We start from the raw sequence: 22589 nt of genomic DNA, 5'->3' as shown, positions 1-22589 counted from the left end.
GACGGGCATGTTGTTGATGAACTGGGCTTGTGGACACGCTTACTTGGCAAAATGTAAAGCAACAAAGCAAAGGATCAGGTCTGATCATTTAAAATGGGTACAAAACCAAAGATACAGAGTCCGGAGGGCACTTGTGGATAACATGCTTAAACAGTCTACATGCTGTTTGGCAGCCGTAAAAAGGCAAACATGGCCCTGGGGTGTTATCTACAGGGGTATGGTAGATAAATCCGTAGAAGTAATTCTGACATTATATAAAGACTCAGTGAGACCTCATTAACTCAAATGCCATTCTGGTCACTACAGTAGAAAAGATCTCACAGTCAGTGAAAAGATGTAGCAAAACCAACTCAAAGAAAACACCAGTGTTTCCAAATTAAGGCAAATAAAGAAATAGCTGTTTAGATCTCTTATATGTAAATGAACTTTTTTTAACATTGCTACAAGCACAAGACATTGAGTGAAACTGCTGACGGTACCTTGTTTATTCTATTCTCTCTTGAAGAAGAAAAGAAAGGAAAAGCGGGAACAAAATGGTTTTTATAGTAGTTAAAAAAGGAAACTTGCCTTACAAATGTCTTTAGACATTCTGAGTATGCTCACTTTATGCAAGATTTTGTATCAATCCTGTGGTATGAAACATAATTCAAAGAAACTGCTGATGATATCACACACACAACTAGCTGAAACACTTCACTTGTGTGTGCAGAACACATCTCAGTACAGTGTGCCTTATTTACACAAGTGCTGAGGGTCTCCTTACCGAATCATCAAGGCCATCGATATGTAAAACCACTGTCTTAGCACGTTTATTTGTGCTGCCAAGGAAAAACTGGGCTTTCCGTCGACGATAATTCATTTCATTCACATTGTCCATATCTGACATGTTGGAAGACTGAAGGATGTCATAGACTTCAGAAGCCAGAAGTTTAGTCTCTCCAGGTGTAGTGGTCCTTAAGGAAAAAGGAATTAAAGTATGTAAGGATTTATTTTTACATTAGTTTTCCAGCTATCACTTATGTCCTAGCAACTGAAATACTATACTCCACATGCTAGAGAAATGCAATTACACAGTCAATACACAGCAAAAATGTTAAAATGGACTTCTAAAAAGGAAACAACAACAACAACAAAAATCCAACAGTACTTTAGTCAGTGAATGGCATATTCAACCACTTTCTGTCATTTGAAACTAGTTGAAAATGAGTGTTTAGGCCACTTCTGTACTCATGAGCTCCTGTTCCACTCACATTTTAGCACTCTCAACTGAACAGAACTCAGTCGTGCTTGTTTTAACTCCTTACAAGGCATCATACAAATGAGAGACCAAAAACTATGACTAAAACTTTACTGGGGCTTGGAATTACAGAAATCTATTTCCTTATTACACACTCTCCAAATTTTAAAGCTTTAATTCTTACATAATCATAAACAAATCATGGTTCTTAAACTACATGAATACAGTTTATATTAGCTGGACAACCAGAAACAAAAAGCAGCAGTAGATTCTCAGCACACTAACATTACTTCAGTCACATGGAGGTCTGTTTGTTTTTAAATAAAAAGCCTCAATAGTTTTAAGATACTTTTTTTCCCACTTTCATCATTACATAACAAAAATTATTTCTCCATGGAACTGTAACCTTCGCAAATGTCTTCTTCTCAAAAGTTGCCGAGCAACAACAGCAAAGTAGAATCCCAGATTATCTTAAAAATCTAAAGGATATGCACTTTTCAAATAGAAAAATGAACATACAATAATTTCTTATGATTAATGAAAATTAATTTTAATAAAGAATATGAATCCACTGTCCAAACTCATTCTTGTTTTAATTACACTACTACACTGATTTAAATCCACGTGCAGAAACAAAATTATTATAGCATGAGCATGCAATTAATCTTAAAACAGTGAATCTGTGATTCACTGTTTTGTTTAGCAAAGACCAAATAATTAACAAGTACATTTGGAATTGTTTTTCTTGTTTCCTATTTTACTTTCTTAACTACCATACGTTAAACATCTTCTCCATCCTAACACGTGTCCAAGAAAGAACAGTGAAGCAAGCACGTTAGGAGCTGGTTGGATATTAGGAAAAATTTCTTCTCAGTGAGTGGTAATGCATTCCAGGCTGTGCAGGGAAGCAAGAGAGTCATCATCTCTGGAAATGCTCAAGAGCCATGTAGATATGGCACGAGGAACGTGGCTTAGTGGGCATAGCGGGGATGGGTTGACCGCTGGAGTACATGATCATAGCAGCCTCTTCCAACCTTAGTGATACTCTGAATTCACAACCTGCAGGGCTACCAGTTAGCCTTCTTTCCTTTTCCTTCTGTGCACACTGATTAGGCAGCACCACTTCAGAGAAGTACACCTGAGTTCTTGTGGTCACTCAGAACATTAGTAAGCATTAGAATTCAAGGAAAAATAGATGGAATAGCAAGTCATTGCCTAAACCTAATTTAGCACATGTGCAATTTTTAAATACATGCTTACATTCTGCTTTTCAACCAAGGAAATAAAATGCTTAAATCAATTCACAGAAACAAGTGCTGAAAACTCACAAAGACTTCAACTTGATCCTTCCATAATTCACAAGATAAAGTAACAGGTGATAAAGTTTAACAGCAAAGCCATGCAAGCTGATATCTTGAGATAGTAATAAACTAGCTTGTGTAGAAGTGACACCTTATCAAGACACTAAGAAATTCACTCAGACATCAGTTTTTACAAATTCCTGCAATAAAAAATAGATATATATATATATATATATATACACAGATGTATATATGTACATATCAAGTGAGTTACAGAGAATCACAGAATCATAGAGGTAGGAAGGAACCTCTGAAGATCATCAAATCCAACTCCCCTGCTAAAGCAGATTCCCTATCACTAGGTTGCACAAAAAAGCATCCAGGTGAGTTACGAGTATCTCTTAAGAAGATTCCATGATCCCTCTGGGCAGCCTGTTCCAGTGCTCTGTCACCCTCACAGTAAAGTTTTTCCTCCTGTTTGTATGGAACGTCCTGTGTTCCAGCCAGTGCCCACTGTCCCTTTTTTCACTGGGCACCCATCCACCTGACTCCCACCCTTTAGATATTTATAAGCACCGATAAGATCCTCCCCTCAGTTTTCTCCAGCTCAACAGTCCCAGCTCTCTCAGCCCTTCCTCAGGAGATGCTCCAAGCCCCACAGCATCTCTGTAGCCTCTGCTGGACTCTCTCTAGAACCTCCCTGTCCTTGAAATGAGAAGCCCAGACCTGGACACAGTACTCCAGATGCGGCCTCAGCAGGGCAGAGGAGAGGGGCAGGATCACCTCCCTCAACCTGCTGGCTGCTCTTTTTAAAGTACTCCAGGATTCCATTGGCATTCGTAGCCACAGGGGCACACTGCTGGCTCATGGCCAACCTGTTGTCCAACAGGACCCCCTGGTCCTTCTTTGCAGAACTCCTTTCTACATGTCAGCCCATAAGCTCTACTGAGGCGTGCAGTTACTCCCCCCTAGGTACAGAGCTCTGCACGCATCCTTGAGGATGAACATGAGTGAACCCTCTCATGTTCTTTCCCACCCAACTCTCGAGCCTGCTGCTCTTATTTGATACAAGCACTCTAAGTTACTCCCAAAACAAGTCTATGCAGGTAGAAATGTATACACACACAAAACACTCAAATAATTTTCTTTATTTTCACATGAAAGACTAATACCATCTATCACTACATTACAAATGATAACACAAATTATCCTTTCTACATTTAAAAAAGTCCCTAACACAAGATTTTACTTTTAAGAGTAGAATCTGTTGAGCTAAATGAGCGACTGTGTAATGAAAAGAGCCTGAAGTTCACACACTACAAATGACATAAGAATACGTGACGTAAGAATGTCAGATTGCAAGGCAATATCAAAAATAACAATAAAATAACACACACAGTTTCATTTTGCACTAATGCACATACTTTCAGCAATTCAGTTACAACAAAAAACAACAAAATCTCCCACAAAGCCTTCTATAATCAAATGTACTGGAAAAATGAGTTAAGAGAAGTTTTGCATCAGTCTGTTACACATTCGTTAAAGCAATATACACAACAGCTATGAAAACAAAAGAAACCTTGATTTCCCTTAGATAAACATCGATCTGTAAATAAAACAAGTATAAAAAACCCTCTCTAGTGTAAAACCAAATGCTCAACAACGTTTTTATGCACATATATATGTATGTATATGTTATATATGTAACAAGACAAAAAACAATGAAACTACATGTAAAACTGAAAAATATTAAACTAACAAAAGCATCAAAAATAAACTTGACATATGGGCTGTAGTTTTGTTGCCTGAAATGAGAAAAAAATGAAACCTTAAAAGAAGAGAGTACCGAAGACACCATCACAAGCCCTCTCATCAATTGTGTTTTAGTGATTTTTGACGCCCGTATTCATCGCCATCCAATCCAGCATTGCCACAGCAGCAGAAGCAAATTTCTGCTTATTTTTCTGCCATTCCTCTTGAATGGTACTTCATCACCACAGAAGGTGTAGGAAACTATTACTGAGTCACTATGTAGTACCTAGTCTTCTGCTGCTAGGGAAACGATCATCTCTGGCTGCAGTAAAGTGAGAGAAAGAGTTGGCGATAACATCTTACATTACTTCAGCAAGATTTAGAAGATGCCTGTCAGCAACCCAAACCTTTAATTTTAACTGTCTTCTTGAATTCCTGTCATCCTAGATTGCTGCCTGTCCTTCCATTATGCTCACTCAAAACTGGCTGTGTAAGTATGATGGACACAGAATCCAAGTGACATGTGCTGTATCTGTGAGAAGAGGATAGAAGAAACATTTCTCATTTTCTTTGAAATTAAAAATAAGTCTACAAACATGGTCCAAATGCTGCAGATGTTTTTAACATAAGATATTTTTAAAATCAGGACTTAATATTTTAATATAGAACTTAACAAGAACACTAATGGCCACAACTCCAAAGGTGTATTTGATGTGTGTAAAGTATGTATGCTTGGACAGAATGGGTACGTAGCACATAGCACTATGGTTGTATCATCAGCATGTGATCTACATACAGCATCATAAATGATAACAGAATGTGCCCAATAGTCCTCCCAGTATAGTCATGTCTGATGTAAATGTAAACAGTTGTTTCCTCCTTTGGAAGGATAAAGGTTGAGAAAGACTAATGAAAGAGTCTTTCTCCAAAATGGGAAAATACAGGACACAAATATTTGTTTTTATATATTTTTATATATGTATTTTATGTGTTTTTATATATGCGTGTGCATGTATAGAGAACCTACTCTATCCTTTCTATAATTCTGCATTTATATATATATTTATTTAATATAAACATATGCACATATGCACCCCAGAATCAGGAGGAACAGATGCAACCACAACCCTGCTCGAGGTACAGCAGACCCTGCGAAAATGCACAGAAACCACCATATTCGTTTCCTTAATGGCATACATTATGCTTTAAACAAATATTAGCTAAACTGGTAACAGAAATACTATAATGGAATTTCATTAGAATGATTTACTGAGCTTATAACCCAGACACGGGAGATTTTCAAATTAAAGAGGGTTTGCCAAAGATTTAGTAACATCTCAAATACTATCAAAAAGACTTGTGTCATTTAATTCCATACTTAAAGCCCAGACACACTTATGCAATGACAGTGCTTTTGGTTGTATTTAATCAATTTGTGATGAGAATTCAAGGCTCTTGAAAATCTTTGAACCATCACTGCAGCTGGGACAGGTGCCTGGGAACTAGAGGAAAGCAACTCTTATTAACACTTATCTTCAACAGAGGCAAGAAGGAGGACCCACAGAATTACAAGGTGGTCAATCCCTGGGAAAGTGGTGGAACACCCTAATCAATCCTAATCGATTTCCAGGAACGTAAAGGAGAATGTGATCAGGAGCAGTCAGCACTGATATACCAAAGATAAGTCTTACTTGGCCCAGAGTGCAATGATCAGCACAAAGTCTGATTGCAGGCCGCATAACCCAGCAGTTAATAACAGGTCCAGTTCTGTTCAACACCTTCACTAATGGTCTGGATGACAGAGTGAACCCTCAGAAAGTTTGCAGATGACACAAAACTGGGTGGACAGCGTCTGACTCACCAGAGGATTGTGCTGCCATCCAGAGGGACCTTGACAGGCTGGAGAAATGGGCGGACAAGAACTTGATGATGTTCAACAAGAAGTGCATAGTCCTGCACCTGCAAAGGATCAGCCCCTGACCTAAGTACATGCTGTGGCCACCCAACTGGAAAGCAGCTTGGTGCAAAATGTGCTGGTGGACACCAATTTGAACATGAGCCAGCAGCATACCCTTGACAAAAAGAAAGCTAATGGTATCCTGTGTTGCGTTAAGCAAAGTCTTGTCAGGTCATGGGATGTAATTCTTCCCCTCAGCTCTGGTGAGGCCACACCTGGAGTGCTGTGTCCAAGTAGGCTCAAAACTGGGACTGTTCAACCTGAAGAAGGAAAGGCTAGGGGTGATTTTATGCAATGAAGATGGAGCTTGTCTCCCTTTAGCAGTGCCCAGTGAAAGAACAAGAATCAATGGGCACAATCAGAGATACAGGAGTGTATGTTGGAACATCAGGAAATATTTTTTTTCTCTGCGATGGTGCCTGAGCACTGGCATAGGTTGCCTAGAGAGGATACAGAATCTCATCCTTCTCCAAAAGCTGCCTGGACATGAGCCTAGGCACCCTGCTCTGGGTGTCTCTGCTTAAGGAGGATTTGTACCAGATGGACCTAAAGGTCTTGCCAGTTTCAGCTGTTCCAATGATTCTGTGAAAACCTTCAGAAAGTTCAACTGAATGCCATACTAAATTGCCTACTCATAGACATCTAACATGAACTGAAAGTGAACTGAAAGTGAAAACAACTCCAAGATTTTATTTCTATAATAAATATAATGTGGCATCCTATATGCAAAAAAAAAAAAAAAAGAAAAAGCACAAGACAGAACTTAATGGATTGACATGAATCCTTTCCAAATTTATTGGGCAAATGCAACTGTTTTATGTCCTTAAGGCCATTGATACATTTTATTTCCAGGTGACCAATTTCTTTCAGAGTTCATTCTCCCTATATTCAGAGATAGAAACTGCTGCTACCTAAAGGAGTAGTAAATTGCAAAGAATTGCTATATTCTGTGAGAGAGAAAAAAAAAAACAACACTAATCCTTGATTCTAGAAGTGAAACACAGTGATTGACACAGTTTTGATGAAAACTTTGAGCATGAATGACAAGCCTAAAGAAAGAGCATGGTATTAGAGAAAAAGCAATCTGTTTCAAGACAGTTATCTGATCTGGCGGGTTTTTTGGGCTGTTCTGCTCCAGTGCCAGGGCAAGATTCTTTCTTATCTCCAAGAATGTTGCTCTTTCTTGTGTGCTTTTTGTGTATCCCATGATATGCTGGTCTCACAAGCATATGGCTGCTCTCCTGACTCATTCCAGGCAACAGGGAAGGCATTTGAAAGCAAGTCAAAAGGGAGTACTACTTCAGCGTACACTTTCACACAGTCCCAGGAAGGTGCTATCACCATGCTACCCATTCCAGTACACCACTTGTTCAGTTTCATTGAGCCCTAAAACAGATAGTAAAGGCCAGATAACATTGTAAAGCAGTTGTCGAGAAGGATTTACCATCCCTTTTCTTTAAAATAAGTCAGAATTCTCAAATATGTAGAAAGCAGGATGCTTGCCTATCCAAAGGCATATCAGCATAGCAGTGGGTTAACAATCAGAAATCATTTCATAGGCAAAACAAAAGAGCCTAAAGGAGTGGGAAGTCTGAAGTGACACTCAGAGCTGCAGCACCACAAGCCTCTAAATCCAGAAATCAAGCAGCTGGACTGCTCCATGTCTGAGTGCAGTTGTGCGTGTGACAGCACCCTAATGGTATCAGCCAAGTGCTAGCTATACGTCACCTTTATTTACTCCAAGGCTGGCACACAATGTAAACTAGGCAGGGACAGACAGACTTTCCTAGAGAGCTTTCCAGACCTGTAAGATGCTAGGCTTCCAGTCTCTACTTGCACTACTTGTGTAGTAGTACTTGACCATGAGATACTAAGTTGGGAAAAGACTGGAAAAGAAAAAGGAAACCAGATGTTCTCAGATGGATTTTGTACTAAAAACAAGAAATACGTCACCAACATTAGGAATGAAGATTGCATTTCCTAGTGCCACTTCCAGCTCAACTTAAATCTGATCTTAGAAAATCAGAGAAATATCATGTAAATATTGTGATTGATGGTCTCAAGACTGTTTAAAAAAAAAAAAAGTCAAAAATCAAACCTACACTGTATTATTAGCACAAGTTGCAAATCTGAGTAAAATCACAGTACAATTCATTAGCTACAGTGAAGTCAGCGACCACAATATAATCTTAAACATCTAGCAAACAGAATAATTACCTAATGCTTAGACTGTTCCCTTGACTTATTCTATTGTCCTCTGATCACAAGAAGAGAACAAACTTACAAGAATGGGATAACAGCATTGTACATATGCCATATGCTTAACCCATCTATTCATCCAATTTTGTTTAACTCTTGCTATTTATATGCTAAATGGAGATCAACTTTTGATCTTCCACAGCTTGTTTTCTACCATATGGACATGTTCTCCATCACAAAAAAAAAAAAAAAAAAAAAAAAAAAAGGGAAAAAAATCAAGGCCTGTTACTCAACTAAACTCAAAAAGCTTCAGAATAGCATTTGCTAGACAAGAGTCTGCATAACAAATACAAACTCCACTTCAAATTTCACAGTAGCTAGTTTTAACATCTTGCCTGCTAATGAACAGTAATTATTTAATGGCCTTATATGACAAATCATGTTCATTACATGGCTTCAGCAAATTGCATTGGCATTAAAATCTTAAGGGTAACACTGCTCCTCGGTCCTTTCCAGTGCAAGATATCAAATGCTGGAATTAGAAAGGTAATCCTTACCAATAACAATGCTGTAGCAATCAGGTAGGAATATTGGTAGTACTGAATTTAGGCTCTGTCCATAAGATTTTAAGAACATGAAGGAAGCCAAATGCCACTTATCATCTATTCTAATGCCATTAAATTCATCACATAATAATACACAATGATAGTACATTGTTATATGGAAAATCCTTATAAGCCTTCAAAAGCAGCTCAATTTTTGACTACTAAACTTCATCTGTTTATTTCTCTGAATTTTTTTTTTGACAAAGTGAAAAAAAAAAAAAGGTTGCAAACTTAGGTTTCCTTGAACATAACCTATGTAAACAACAAGAGTTAAACTACAACAGCACCTGTAGAGGTGGAAAAAATAGATTTAGTCTGCATGGACTTATTTTGTTTGGTTTTTTTTTTTAATACATTTGCCAATATAGTTAATATATACCTATTCAGCAGAAATTTGAAGTAGGTAACTTTGAAAGCAATGCCTAATTTAGAGATCTTGTTTTATCTCAAACTACCTGTTTGCAATTGTGAGGTTATTGTTATGTTTGTTTTATAAAGCAAACCAGTATTACCAGTAGCTTCAATGCTATCCAAAAGGACAGCCTGTTTCTGTTTTTTTTTTTTTGTTGTACAGACACTTCGCATGAAGGTCAAAAGCTAGGGACAAGCATCATCCGCATACTTTAATCCAAAAGCAGACATTTGATACTAGCAAGGAAAGATGAGAAACCTCACAGAGGTAAGTATCTACCTCCTCCCTTCTCACAGATAAATGGCTCTAGACTACAATACTGTCAACCCACACCCGCAGTATTAAATACTTGACAATAACATCTACTATTTTCATTTCAAAGCACCTTAAGCTTCCTTTGCTCTTTATTTTAGTGAGCTGTCAGGAAAAGTCAGCGTATCATTGAAGAACCTACCTCAGCACTTTTTCTTGTAAACTCAATAGTAACCAGTGAAGGTCACTATTTCTAAAATACTTCGACATCAGCTGACTACAAGGTTTATTGAGTGTTAAAGGCACCCTGAGTTGCCACTATTCCTGCCTCTTCTGCCAATCCACATAAAATCTTTTCCCTCCCACCTCAGTACTGCATCCCACTACAAAAACATTTTCCTTTTGGCATTGTCACATCCAACAAGTTTTGATGCACTTAATTCAGCACAATAGTAATTTTTTTTATTGCCATATAGTACATGATTTTGAAATATAAATTCAGATTATATTGTTTAGTACATCAGGACTCTTGCAAGACTGCAAATAACTTCATTTTTTAACATTCAAAACCACAGTGCTTCAAGAGACCATTGTTTGTTTAAACAAAAGGTCTGCAGAAAAAAATAGGAATTAAAAAACACCTTAAGCTCACACTACTTTGTCAAACAGTTAACTTTATGCTCCAGAAAGTTTCTAAGTAAGGAAGAAATTGGCTGACACATTGAACACAAATATATTTAAATCCTTATCAGTATTTTATACTTCAGATATTTTTTGCAGTTTCCAAGTTCACCTCTTTATTCTGCAATATTCTTCACGATATTTCTTGCCTATAGTGAAAAACTACTAGATCATTTTCAAAATTCCCAACTCATTTCTTCACTTCTGAGTAAAAAGCACTGAAAGCAATTATGATTGTTGCCCACTCTTCACAAAAAGTAAATATTGAACCATGGTTGCTGAGACAGAGACCAAACAATGAAAAGCCACACAACCAGCAGCCACGACGCACATGCCAGACATCAAGTGGAAGGTCGTATCGTAGAAGTAGCAGTTTGGACAGCAGGAAGTAAAAGCAAACTGAGAGAGGAATATCTAATAGAAATTACAGAAAAGTAACGCATGAATGAAAATACAAATGCACAAAAAGCCTAATTTCAGGGTTAACAACCACTTCAATGGCTAGAGAAGACACAGTACTGATTGTGAAGAGCACAGTAAGCAAACAGGTTGAGTAGAATAAATGATCATAGAATGGCCCGGGTTGGAAGGGACCTCAAGGATCACGAATCTCCAACCCCCCTGCCACATGCAGGGCCACCAACCTCCACATTTAATACCAGACCAGGCTGCCCTGGGCCCCATCCAACCTGGCCTTGCACACCTCTAGGGTTGGAGCATCCACAACCTCTCTGGGCAGCCTGTTCCAGCACTCTCTCTGTGAAGAACTTCCCCCTGACATCCAACCTAAATCTCCCCTCCCTCAACTTCAAACCATTTCCCCTTGTCCTACTGTTATCTACCCTTTCAAAGAGTTGATTCCCCTCCTGTTTGTAGGCTCCCTTTAGGTACTGAAAGGCTGCAATGAGGTCACCCCGCAGCCTTCTTTTCTCCAAGCTGAACAAGCCCAGCTCCCTCAGCCTGTCTTCATAGGGGAGGTGCTCCAGTCCCCTGATCATCTTTGTGGTCTCCTCTGGACCCTCTCCAACAGCTCTCTGTCTTTCTTGTACCAGGGGTTCCACACCTGGACACAGTACTCCAGATGGGGCCTCACAAGAGCAGAGTAGAGGGGGACAATCACCTCCCTGTCCCTGCTGGCCACCCCTCTTCTGATGAAGCCCAGGATGATGACTTGACTAATACCACTTTGACTACAGAAAAGACCCAAGATGAAAGGAATAATGTTGTAAGTAAACAAGTCCATTGCATGTTTCAGTGCACAGAGTACAGATCCTTCCATTTGGTCACACATTCAGATTCTTCTGCAACCAACTGCACACACACCAAAAGAAAATATCAGTGTGACACAACATCCCCCAAACTGCACCACTCAGAATAATGGTTGAGAACAGGTTTTTAACTGCCAACTTCCATTAAACCCTGAAAAATAAAAGTCCACAGTAATACTTCGATATTTAAATGACTATTTTTATCCGAACCATTGGCCATCAAGTCTTGGACTGTTCTTACAAATGACATTCATCTATTGAGCTTTTACACTGTATTTGGTTAATCCTACAAAAATAATTAACATTCTCCCAGAAAGTCCATTATTCCACAGCTGAAGTCCAATTTTTTGGATGCCACATCATTTTATTACCACCTAAAAATGCTTTTTGTGTTTTGTTATCATTTGCATCTGTGCCTGAATTTGTGTTGAGTTCATAGGTCCCTATGCTTTCATAACACTAAGACTATTCAAGAATACAAAAATATTTTAAACAACATTTTAAAAACAATTACTGAATTCTTTATAGTTTGCCATGACTCTTATAAACTAAAAGAGCAAAAACCTTGACATACATATATAATAAATAATAAATATATATATATATATACACACATGCCTTAGTGAGGTAGGCTGCCTGTGACATTGAACCCATCTGCTCCCTGATTCCTCCAATCCCTCCTATATATAACCTGCAAATACCAGGAAGTTGTTTAGCAGACAAAAGTAGTATTCAGCCACTTAGAACAAACACAATGTTATATTTATAGAGGACATATTGATTTTGCTTGTAATTCCCAATACTGCACTGTTTGTGGGACGGAGGGGTTTTTTTTGACACAAGATGCTTTTCCAAAAATAAAAAATAAACCACTTCTGAATTTAAGATAAACAAAATAGGTAAAAAGTCATTCCTTAAGGAAACTTAGACACAGAGGAGCGGGATATTTGACCACTTTGCTTCACAATCCTGAATGAAGCAGCCTGCAGGCATCCTCCTACTGTGACCATCTATTATTAACAAGCACATTGTTACAGCACTGAACAGACTGGAACCCCACAGCCCAAAGAGATGCACCAACAACCAAGGATGTAATTTTCTAGAAGCACTTAACTTCCAATAGGCAAAATAAAACAGAGCAGGTAAAGCAAGTATGCTTGGAAAGATAACAGAAAGGAAAGAACAGGAAAGAGAACAGGGAATAGAGCATCTTCCAGGCCAGGAATTGAAGTATGGAAAAGATGAACACATCTAAGCGATGCAATGTAAATTAAATTCTGGAAACAACATTTTTGTAACCTTCTGCTCAAAGAATATTTAAGACACGTGATAACAGTGATTTTCCAAGAGAAATCAATTTCTCAGAATCAGAAGTATGGTACAATTCAAAAACAATCATGCAACGGAACCAAGCTTCCCATTACCCATTGCCTCAGTCATCTCTCCATTTTGATGTTAAACAAACAAAAAAACCCACACAATAATGACCAAGAATGATAAAATTACCAATTAATGTACAGAAAATTAAAACCTCTATAAAGAGCTCTCTCTTTCTCATTTTTACATTAGAATACTCCAATCAATAGCATACATTCTTAAATACAGTAAACATGGAAAGTTGTCAGAATTTTTTAACTACATTTTCATCCCAAACATTATCCTGTGGCCAGTGATGATATGGTAACATCTTTTCCACTACCCTATATGCCTGTAAAGATGCAATTTGCTTTCTTGTTAATTAATACATGGCCTTAGCCCTGTCCTCCCCCAGCCATTCTTCCTTTCTCACAAAGGAGACAAAGAAGTATGTCATACAACTATGATGGTAAACCTGTTGTGATACTACATTCCTGCTGCTTTTATTTCAGCAAATACTACTCTGCTCTGCTGTGGTTGTGGTTTTTTTCATTATTTTGTCAGACATCATAAATTTAAACTTGGCTGGTTTCAACGAATAATTAAATTTTCAAAAAGTATAGGTAATTAAGACAACCAAAAATTAAAATTGAGTAAGAAGTCAGCAATTATAGACTGCATGTATTTTACCATATCTGCAAGGGACTCTAATTAAGCACATATTAATTGCCCTAATCTTCTTAGGCAAGTAATAAATTGAAAGAGCTGATTAATGCACTGGATTTAGTTCAGCTTGTTAAATCTGACACCCTGGCAAAGGAAGACTGTCTTGAAAAGCTCTTTTAGCTAAGTAATTGGAATTTTACCCTCGATAATTTCCTATTCCATAATAAGAGCTATTCAGTATATTGACTCATTGTTTTTTGTGTTTTTTTTTTTTAATACACGTTAGTTATATTTATGTTTCATTATGCTCCTCATAAAGATCAAGAAAAATTATAAACTTCGACCTTTACTGTCCACGAAAAGTCATTTTCACTCCGAACACAAATTAGTATATTTCTTTGTAGGCTATAAATCCTAATTAATTTTAATTCTAGAAGCTGCTAATAACATTTTATAAAGTCCATACGGACACATTAAGTACTCCATACAATTCATAAAGCCAGCAACCAAACTAGTTTTCAGTATTAAATAACTGCTATGACTACTGGAATGCAATGAAGTACAGCTCTTCAATGAACTTCCACCTCTTCTCTTTTTATTTATTTATACACATGCTTGTACGCATACAAGTTCTCAAACAAATTCAATAGAAGCATTTTTTATAATAACAAAACAATTTAAAAAAGACATTTGGAATCCTCTATGTAAGGATTTTTAAGGTCAGATTTCTCCCCACCACACTTCTTACTCTAAACTGCAAAACTCAAAGGAAAGATGCATCAAACCCCACCTAAAACTAAGCAGATCTGGATGCACAAAGACAAAACCTTCCCTGATAAAAAAATGCAGCAAGTATGGAAGGGATTTTTTAATACTCAAAGAGTTTGTCCTGAAGTATTCTACGAAACTTGAACAGCTTCTCATATGTCCTAAATAACACAGAAGCTTATAAAGCCTTTTATATGAAGTATCTCAGAGTCATACAAGTTGCACATCAAGTTTAGTTTGAAAAAGCATCCCAAATATATATCACTCCTTTCAAATTTTTATTCTGTAATCCTCAGAGCTGACATTTCATATTGCTGCTGTACAGCCTGTAAGCTTCAGTCTCTAAACCTAAAATCTGTTATTCTTCTGTTCACAAAAACTAGTATTCTTACATTTTGAAAAATCATTGTCATTGACTGTGAACCTAAAACTTATCCTTTATTCCTTATGTGAAATGGAATGAGCTGACTGATCATTTTAAGAAACAGCAGCATGTTCACAGCTAACCTGTAACCCTTGCTGTAAATGAGTATCACAACGCTCATCTAAGAATACTAGGGGACTGCTAAGCCAGTGAAATGAGAACTGCTGGAACCTCAAAGAGTTACAGTTAAACCTGGCTGTCTCTCATGTAACTATTTCCTGTCCATTTTCTGTGATGCACTACAGAGAGCACTTCTCAGACAAAAAGGTGGCAGTCAGCTCCAATTTTCATCATAAACTGTCTTCTGAAGGAAACAGTACTTTACATACGGGATAAAGAGTTCAAATAAGTGCTACATTTTATTTCCACTGGTTGTATCTCACTCTCAACAAAAGGTTTGTGGGCTGTTACTGAAGTTCTGCTGTACTGTTAGAACAAACTTAATTAGCAAGCCAGCTATTTACTAGTTGATGGCATCAACCATTCAAAATTTTCAGATCTGTTAGATCAGTTTGGTGTAGGTGAGATACACACAGCTGTCAAGAAATTCCACTCCTAAACCTAAAATCTCACTAAAGAGTTTCAAGGCTTATCAAGAGTCACTTAAATGATGAAAGAAGCTCTCAAATTTCAAGATGAGCATAGTGGAAGAGAACTAGAATTCTAAAACTCTTGACATTCAAAGCGTAGTGTTTGTTAGTTCAGTGCTGAACTGCATGAAGCCTAAGGGATGCAAACTGCATAGTTGTCAACCTGACTCTTTGTGCACGTGGGCTACCCTTCACTGCTCGGGAAGCAGTAATACCATCAGTGATGGAATACAGTTCGTAACAGTTCAGCACTGAACACGGAAAGCCCATGAATATTGTTCACATAAGAGAGAAATCAATGAAAGTGAATGGTGACAGTTATAAAATCCTTGATAAAAAGGCACAGTTCACATCACAGGATGCATTTCACCTGTCAAGATAAATGAGCTCTGGAAGACAACAGAAAAAATCCTCAAAAATCCCAATTAAGTTATGGATTAGAGTGATGAGTTAGATATTCAGATTCCAGAAAGCACAATGGAATGAATAGAATGAAGTCACTAAGACCAAAGCATTTATTACTGCATTTATTAATATTTAGTTTCAGTTCAAAGAACAACAACATTTTCTGAGAAATTCTCCATTTTGTACAGCAAAACTGAAGAAGACCTTGCTGTCTCCCCTACTGACTTTCTAACAGAGAAAAAAAACCAGACTTTTTTTTTTTGTGACACAATTTTTCATCTAGCTTCTCAGCAGTTTTTACTATCTTTCTCCATATTTCTCCGGGCAAAACAAAACTTAGCTTCAGCATTTCTTGTCAGCATTACAACCTAAAATCCTGACAAGCACACGACAAAGTCTTGTGTCTGAAGATGCTACATATTTAAATTTTCATCATATCACACATTCCAAATGTTACAAGCACATAAATCAAATGTATTTTCTTACTCTTGCCAAAGAGCTTTCTAGAAAAAAATGAATCTACAAAATACCCAGTTTTTAACTGACTTTTCTCTCCTCTTCATGTTTCTGAACTTTATACCCTTTTCATCTCTGAATCGTAGAACGGTTTGGATTGAAATGGATCTTACAGATCATCTAGCTCCAACTCTGTGGTTGGGAACTCTGCCATGAGCATGGGAACCTCCCACTAGACCAGGCTGCACAAAGTCCCATCCAACATGGCCCTGAACACAGCTTCTCTGGGCAGCCTGTTCCAGAGCCTCAACACATTCACAGTAAATTATTACTTCCTTATATTTAATCTGAATCTACCCTCGTTCAGATTAAAGTCCCTACCCCATGTTCTGGGACCACACTCCCTGACAGTCTCTCCCCATCTTTCCTCTTTTAGGTACTGGAAGGCTGACACAAACTCTCCCCAGATACCTCATCTCCAGGTGGAAGAAGCCTGCCTCTCTTAGCCTGTCTTTGTAGGAGAGGTGTTTCAGCAATCTGGTCACCCTCATGATCTCCTCTGGACTCATTCCAACAGGTTCATGTCCCTCTTCTGCTTGGGGTCCCAGAGCCGAATGCAGTACTGCTAGCGGGGTCTCACAACAGTGAAGCAAAGAGGGAGAATCACCTCCCCTGCCCTGCTGATCACGTTTCTTTTGATGTGGCTCAGGACATGGTTTACTTTTGGGGCTGCAGGCACAAACTGCTTCTTCAAGTTGAGCTTCTCATCCACCAACAATCCCAAATCCTTGTCTGCAGGGCTCAATACTTTCTCCACCCATCTATGTCTGTGCTTGGGGTTGTAGCACCTTGTTCCTGGCCCTCTTGAACCCCATGTTGCTCACACAGGCCTGCCTCTTGAGCCTGTCCAGCTCCCCCTGGACAGCACCCCTTCCCTCCAGCACATCGACCATACCACACACCGTGGTGTTGGTGGTAAACTTGCTGAGTGTGCACTCAATCCCACTGTCCATGTCACCGACAACGGTGTTAAATAATACAGGTCCTGAATCCAATCCCTGAGGAATGCCACTGGTTTCCACCTGGACACTGAGCCACTGACTGGAACTCTCTGAGTGTGACTAACCAGCCAATTCCTTATCCACCAAGTGGTCAATTCATCAAATCCATGTCTCCCTAATTTGGAAACAAGGATTCCATGTGAGACAGTGTCAGAATACTTTGCACTAGTCCGGGTAAAAGATACTAGTTGCTTTACCCTTATCACCCAATGCTGTACTACCATTGTGAAAGTACACCGGATTTGTCAGTCCCCATTTGTCATTTGTGAAGCCATGTTGGCTGTCATGAATCACCCCTTTGTTTTCCATGTACCACAGTTACACAGTTAACTGCTCCATCATCTTGAGTAGTCTGTGGTTCCCCAAATCTTCCTTTTCTCCTTTTATAAAAACAAGAGTTATTTTTCCCCTTTTCAGTCAGTAGGAACTTCAACAGGCTGTTACTACTTCTCAAATACGATGGATAGTAGGGTTAGCAGCTTCACTCAGGACCTGCAGATGCATCTCACCAGGTTCAGGGGGATTTGTGCACCTTAGATCACCACAGAACCTTCTACAGTAGCTCTTAATCCTCCTACACCCTGCCTTTGCATTCTGCAGCTTGTGCAGCATGGCTAGGGAGCACTTCCTGGTTAAGAATGAGGCAAAAAAGCCATTGAGAATCTCAGTCTTTTCCATATCCCAGATAATTAACTCTCCCGTTTCTGATCAGAGAAAACAGATTATCCCTAGTTTTCCTTTTATCAGTAGCATACTTACAGAAGCCCTGTACTTACAGTTGGCCCTGATGTCCTGGCCAGATTTAATTCTATCAGGACCTTAGCTTTCCTAGTCCAGTCTCTGGTTGCTCAGATAATTCTTTGGTGTTGCTCCTGAGCTACCTGTCTTTGCTTCCAACCTCTGTAGGCTTCAAGTTGAAACACAAAAAAAATGATGCCTAAGAAATTTCCATAACATTATTTAAACAAAATTTTTAATTAAGACTGTTTCCTCAGAACTATTATGTAAGCTACAGAAGCTGATAATGAATACTATTCCCCTTTCACCATCTTCTTGTGGATTACATAAGATGCTAAGAAACTTCTTTAAATAGACAACTAATCTACACTAAAGGCTAACTGGTCTGCAAAAAATGCTTCTAATACTACCTACACATTCCAATTTTACTGTTACTATAAAGTAGCAAGTAGAGACTTCTGTATATTTTAACTTAATTATTCTTGTCCTTTAAAAATGCCAATACTGTAAGACTTAATTTGATTATTTTTATACACCCATACAAAAACCTGTCATTTAAACCTCACTAACTTCTTCTCCATCAGCAAGACATTTCCTGAACACAAATCTGTAGATACAAGCTTTCTAAAACATACCAAGACAAACGCACTGCATACACCCTTTCCTCTCTTAAAAGTAGGAATAAAAGAAAAACATGACAGATTGCAGTAATTTCCATTAAATGCACTAGAGCAAGAAACCTTTATAAAACAATAAGAGTTACAAAACAACCTAAAGGGATGAGACAAAATTACTGATTTTAATAAGGGCCAGAAATCCATTGTTTGGCAAACGACTTCCGAAGTATTATTTATTCTGTTCTATGTTCCAATAGCTTTGTGGGACTACAAAACAAAGAGCATTCATTGCTTGCAACCTCAACTTCGACAAGGAAGAATGCAATAATAAAAATCCCCTACACAAAACGATAGTTGAAATTTTACTTTGCAACAGCATGTTATGTTTTTGCTGTCTTTGGATACAACAACTCAACATAAACTTACTTTTGTATCACATTCTGTAAGCTGAGCATCATACCCAATTCACCTTTCATCTTTTCTCTGTTGGCACGGCACTCTGCCAAATAACGGAGAGCCTAAAATAGAAAGGACAAATCAGCAACATTTCCAGTACATAATCATTTATTTTTATCACTGTAAATCTGCAAAAGATTCACAATGCCACTTCTAGTAAAAGTATTATCATGTGCTGTAAATATTAAATAAATTGTTTTATTCTCAAGCACACAGAAAGCAAGACTACCCAATCTATGAGAAGGCTGAGAGACTAGATTTGCTTATACTAAGAGAGTGTCTACAACTAACCCACAGAGCCTTTACAAAGATGACCTTCCTCTACAGCAGTAGACAACATAACAAGGAGAAGGAAAACTGTCATTAGAGAAGTTCAGGTTAGACATTATGAAAACTTTTTTTTCCCACTACAAAAGCAGTTCAGAAAGTTGAAGTAAATGTCATCCAGAAGTCCCTTCCAGCCAACACTATTATGTTCCAAGATCTAATGTAATTCTTTATATGCTGTGTTTCTAGTAGTTCTATGGATTCACCACCACCAAGTTTCTACCACCCACAGAAATAGAGGTCTACTACATTTCTAAGCTTCTAAAGATTAATTGCAATACTGGAAACAGTAAGAGCAAAAAAGATTTATAAAGTTTAAAATACCTATAACATTGGAGTAATTAATCATTCCACGTAAGTACAAGAATAAGGATATGGCAGCAGCCATCAGCTGCTTAGGTTGCCTTTACCTCAGCTGGGAACTATCAGTTGCATGTTGCCCAAGACTTTTTGCCCTACAAGGTAAACTCTTTGCAAAACTTCACATTGCTGACTCCAGCCAACAAGGGTAACTGTGGTTACCCTTAACACAATACCCTTGCAGTTGAAATTTCAAGTCCTTTTCCTAACTCATCTCTCAATTCTCAGTGCTGTCAAACTCCTCTTAGGAGGAACCTCTAAAAGTGTATTTTGCATTGTGCTTTAATCTGTTTTAGTCACGGAAGTACAAGAACCACACACAGAAAATCTTGCCATTCACAAATGCAATGGGCTATAAAATTAGTTGTGATAGCAAGATTTAGAAGTGCACTAACTCTTTAACTAAAGTCATATAATAACTACGCTGCTCACCAACTGATTTAAAAATAACATGCTCCTTACTCCCTTCAGAGACAGATAATTAGTCCCTTCTCTTTCTTTCTAAATTGTCTTCAGCATATAATAGGTAGAATTACCTTTTGGGGAAGCCTGACTATTGTCTGACATGTTACGAACTTCAAATGAGATATCTGTTGTTTCCTGATGCGGTTCAACATCATGATTCTAGCCTGTAAATGCTGTATATTCATCCTTAGTTGGAAGTATTTAAGAAAACATCTGTATGATAATTCTAAACTACTAACGAGCACATTAAAAGAATCCTTAACTGCAGAAAATGTTTCCTATATTTGTAGTCTGTTTAGGCAAGTCAGCAAGGATGTAATGCTTTTGGACAATGATACCCTCCTTCTCTAAGCAGATAATTAAGGGCCAAAACATAGGCAGCTTCTTTTCCATTTATGTACATATTCTTTACACAAAAATATAGCTTACACTAAAACAGAGAAAGGGATAAGGTTGTCAGAGCAAATGTAATGACCTGGCTGTTCAGCATAAGAAATTTTTACTTGCTTTCCAACTCCATTGGAGATGCAAAGATCTGCACCTTCAAAGAACTCAGATCATTTATATTTACAAACTGCAATCTACTGAAGTGTAATATTATTCTCATGGACTTTGGTTGGAGCCTCTGTTCAGTAAAACACTCATATGTTAGCTTAAAGCTCACAAGTGATTCCATCATATTAATTAGTAAGTCCACACTTGCTTTTCATCATTACAATTGAAATATTAAGGCAGTTCCTTAACTTCAGAGTCCAATTTCTGAAAATTTTAGTCCAAATTTAAGAAAAAAAAATGGTTTTACCTTCTTTGCTTCAATTTTTTTTATTACTGAAAACATTCAAAATCATATATCATTACAAATGCACCATACAAAGAAAGCCCTGGATTTAAACTGGAGAAAAAAAAATTTCCACTTCTCGATCAGATAGAAGAAAGCACTGAGCTGAAACTGGATGTGGGGAGAAAAACATTTTTCCTTGATGGATCCTATAACATATCAAAATGTTAGATAGGAAATTATTATAAACAATCTGTTGGAGTCATAATTTCAGCTATGGGAATCAATATGAAACAATAAATATGAATATATTATAAATATATATATATATATATGTGTGTATATATATAAATATGAAACAATATGTTTCATTAAAGTCAGTGCCATACTTTTTTTTACTGGGCATAAACTTAATGGAAAATTATTACACTTAATGATTTCGGCTTGAATAGAAGGACTTTTTTTGAACGGATGGCTGGAAAAATAAAAACAAAATGAGCAAACATTTCAGAATGGTAAAACAATACGGATGACTAAAAATCTGTCAGCAAAGATATTAAAAGCTACAGTACCTATGAGATTCAGGATGTCACAAACACAAATAGTTTGGGTAGCAGACAAAAATTTGGCTTCGTAGCAAAGTGCTGCATTTCTGACTACAGCCGGGGTCTCCTCTTAATCCTGCCCCTTAATTCACTCTACCTGTAGGCTGCCACTAAATAAAACAACACAGCTGTCTCTCACCCAGCAAGATGTCTTTACCACAAAACTGCAGTAATATCTGGGTTTGTGGAATCATACAGCATACTGGATTACCCTTCATTGATCTGGTAAATTCAGTTCTTTTAATGTAGGGTTAATTTTTGCAATGTGATCACAGAATGATTACTAAGTTTCATGCAGGCTTTGAGAATACGCAGCCCAAAAATGCAAAGTAAGGAACAGGGAGAGAGATATCCAAACAAAAGCCTCTGTGACCTAAGGAACCTACACCAGAATGACAAACAGTGCAACATATTCCCAAGAATGGTAATCTCAACTCAAAAGTCATCCAGCGAAGAACATTTCATCTGGCAAATGTGGCAAAGCTATTCTGAAAGCCAATTAGCAGGATACACATCTCCTGGCTTATGGGATGCTGCTCCCTGTGCCCCAAAGAATACTGGAATCGTTCCAAGAAATGCACAAATATTCCTTGTGGAAGTAAAACAAGTGAAAAAAATATATAGAATGGTGGTGCAGACTAAATGTTAATGGTACAGAAAATCATGTAGAATTTAATGTAAGTCTGAGCTCTGTTTATAATTCAATGACATTTAGGAAAAAAAAAGAAACAATATGAAACAAGTGTATGACAGGTTTTAATAACTTAAAAATCTTATTAGGAGAATTGAATTAGGGTTCTAAGGAAATCTTGATTTTAGTTTGTCCTGTTTTTGTGAAAGAGATGCACTTCTT

General features: G+C 37.7%; 1 protein-coding gene across 2 annotated transcripts in view; it reads right to left on the bottom strand.

Moving 5' to 3' along the window:
* The window catches only part of ARMC1 (armadillo repeat containing 1), a 31252-nt gene that overhangs the window by 5608 nt on the left and 3055 nt on the right, over positions 1-22589 (bottom strand). For both annotated transcript variants that reach the window (XM_042839738.1, XM_042839739.1), the window contains exons 3-4: positions 19172-19263; positions 764-953 (exon numbers count right to left, since the gene is read on the bottom strand). In XM_042839738.1, coding sequence (XP_042695672.1) covers positions 764-953; positions 19172-19263 — 282 coding nt within the window. The remainder of the gene's footprint in view (positions 1-763; positions 954-19171; positions 19264-22589) is intronic.

Source organism: Centrocercus urophasianus, unplaced genomic scaffold (genome assembly GCF_019232065.1).
Source record: "Centrocercus urophasianus isolate 14NV4802_14NV808 unplaced genomic scaffold, USGS_Curo_1.0 seq_11, whole genome shotgun sequence".
NCBI lineage: Eukaryota > Metazoa > Chordata > Aves > Galliformes > Phasianidae > Centrocercus > Centrocercus urophasianus.
The sequence above is the reverse complement of the archived record's forward strand: the minus strand, read 5'-3'. Positions and strand labels throughout refer to the sequence as shown.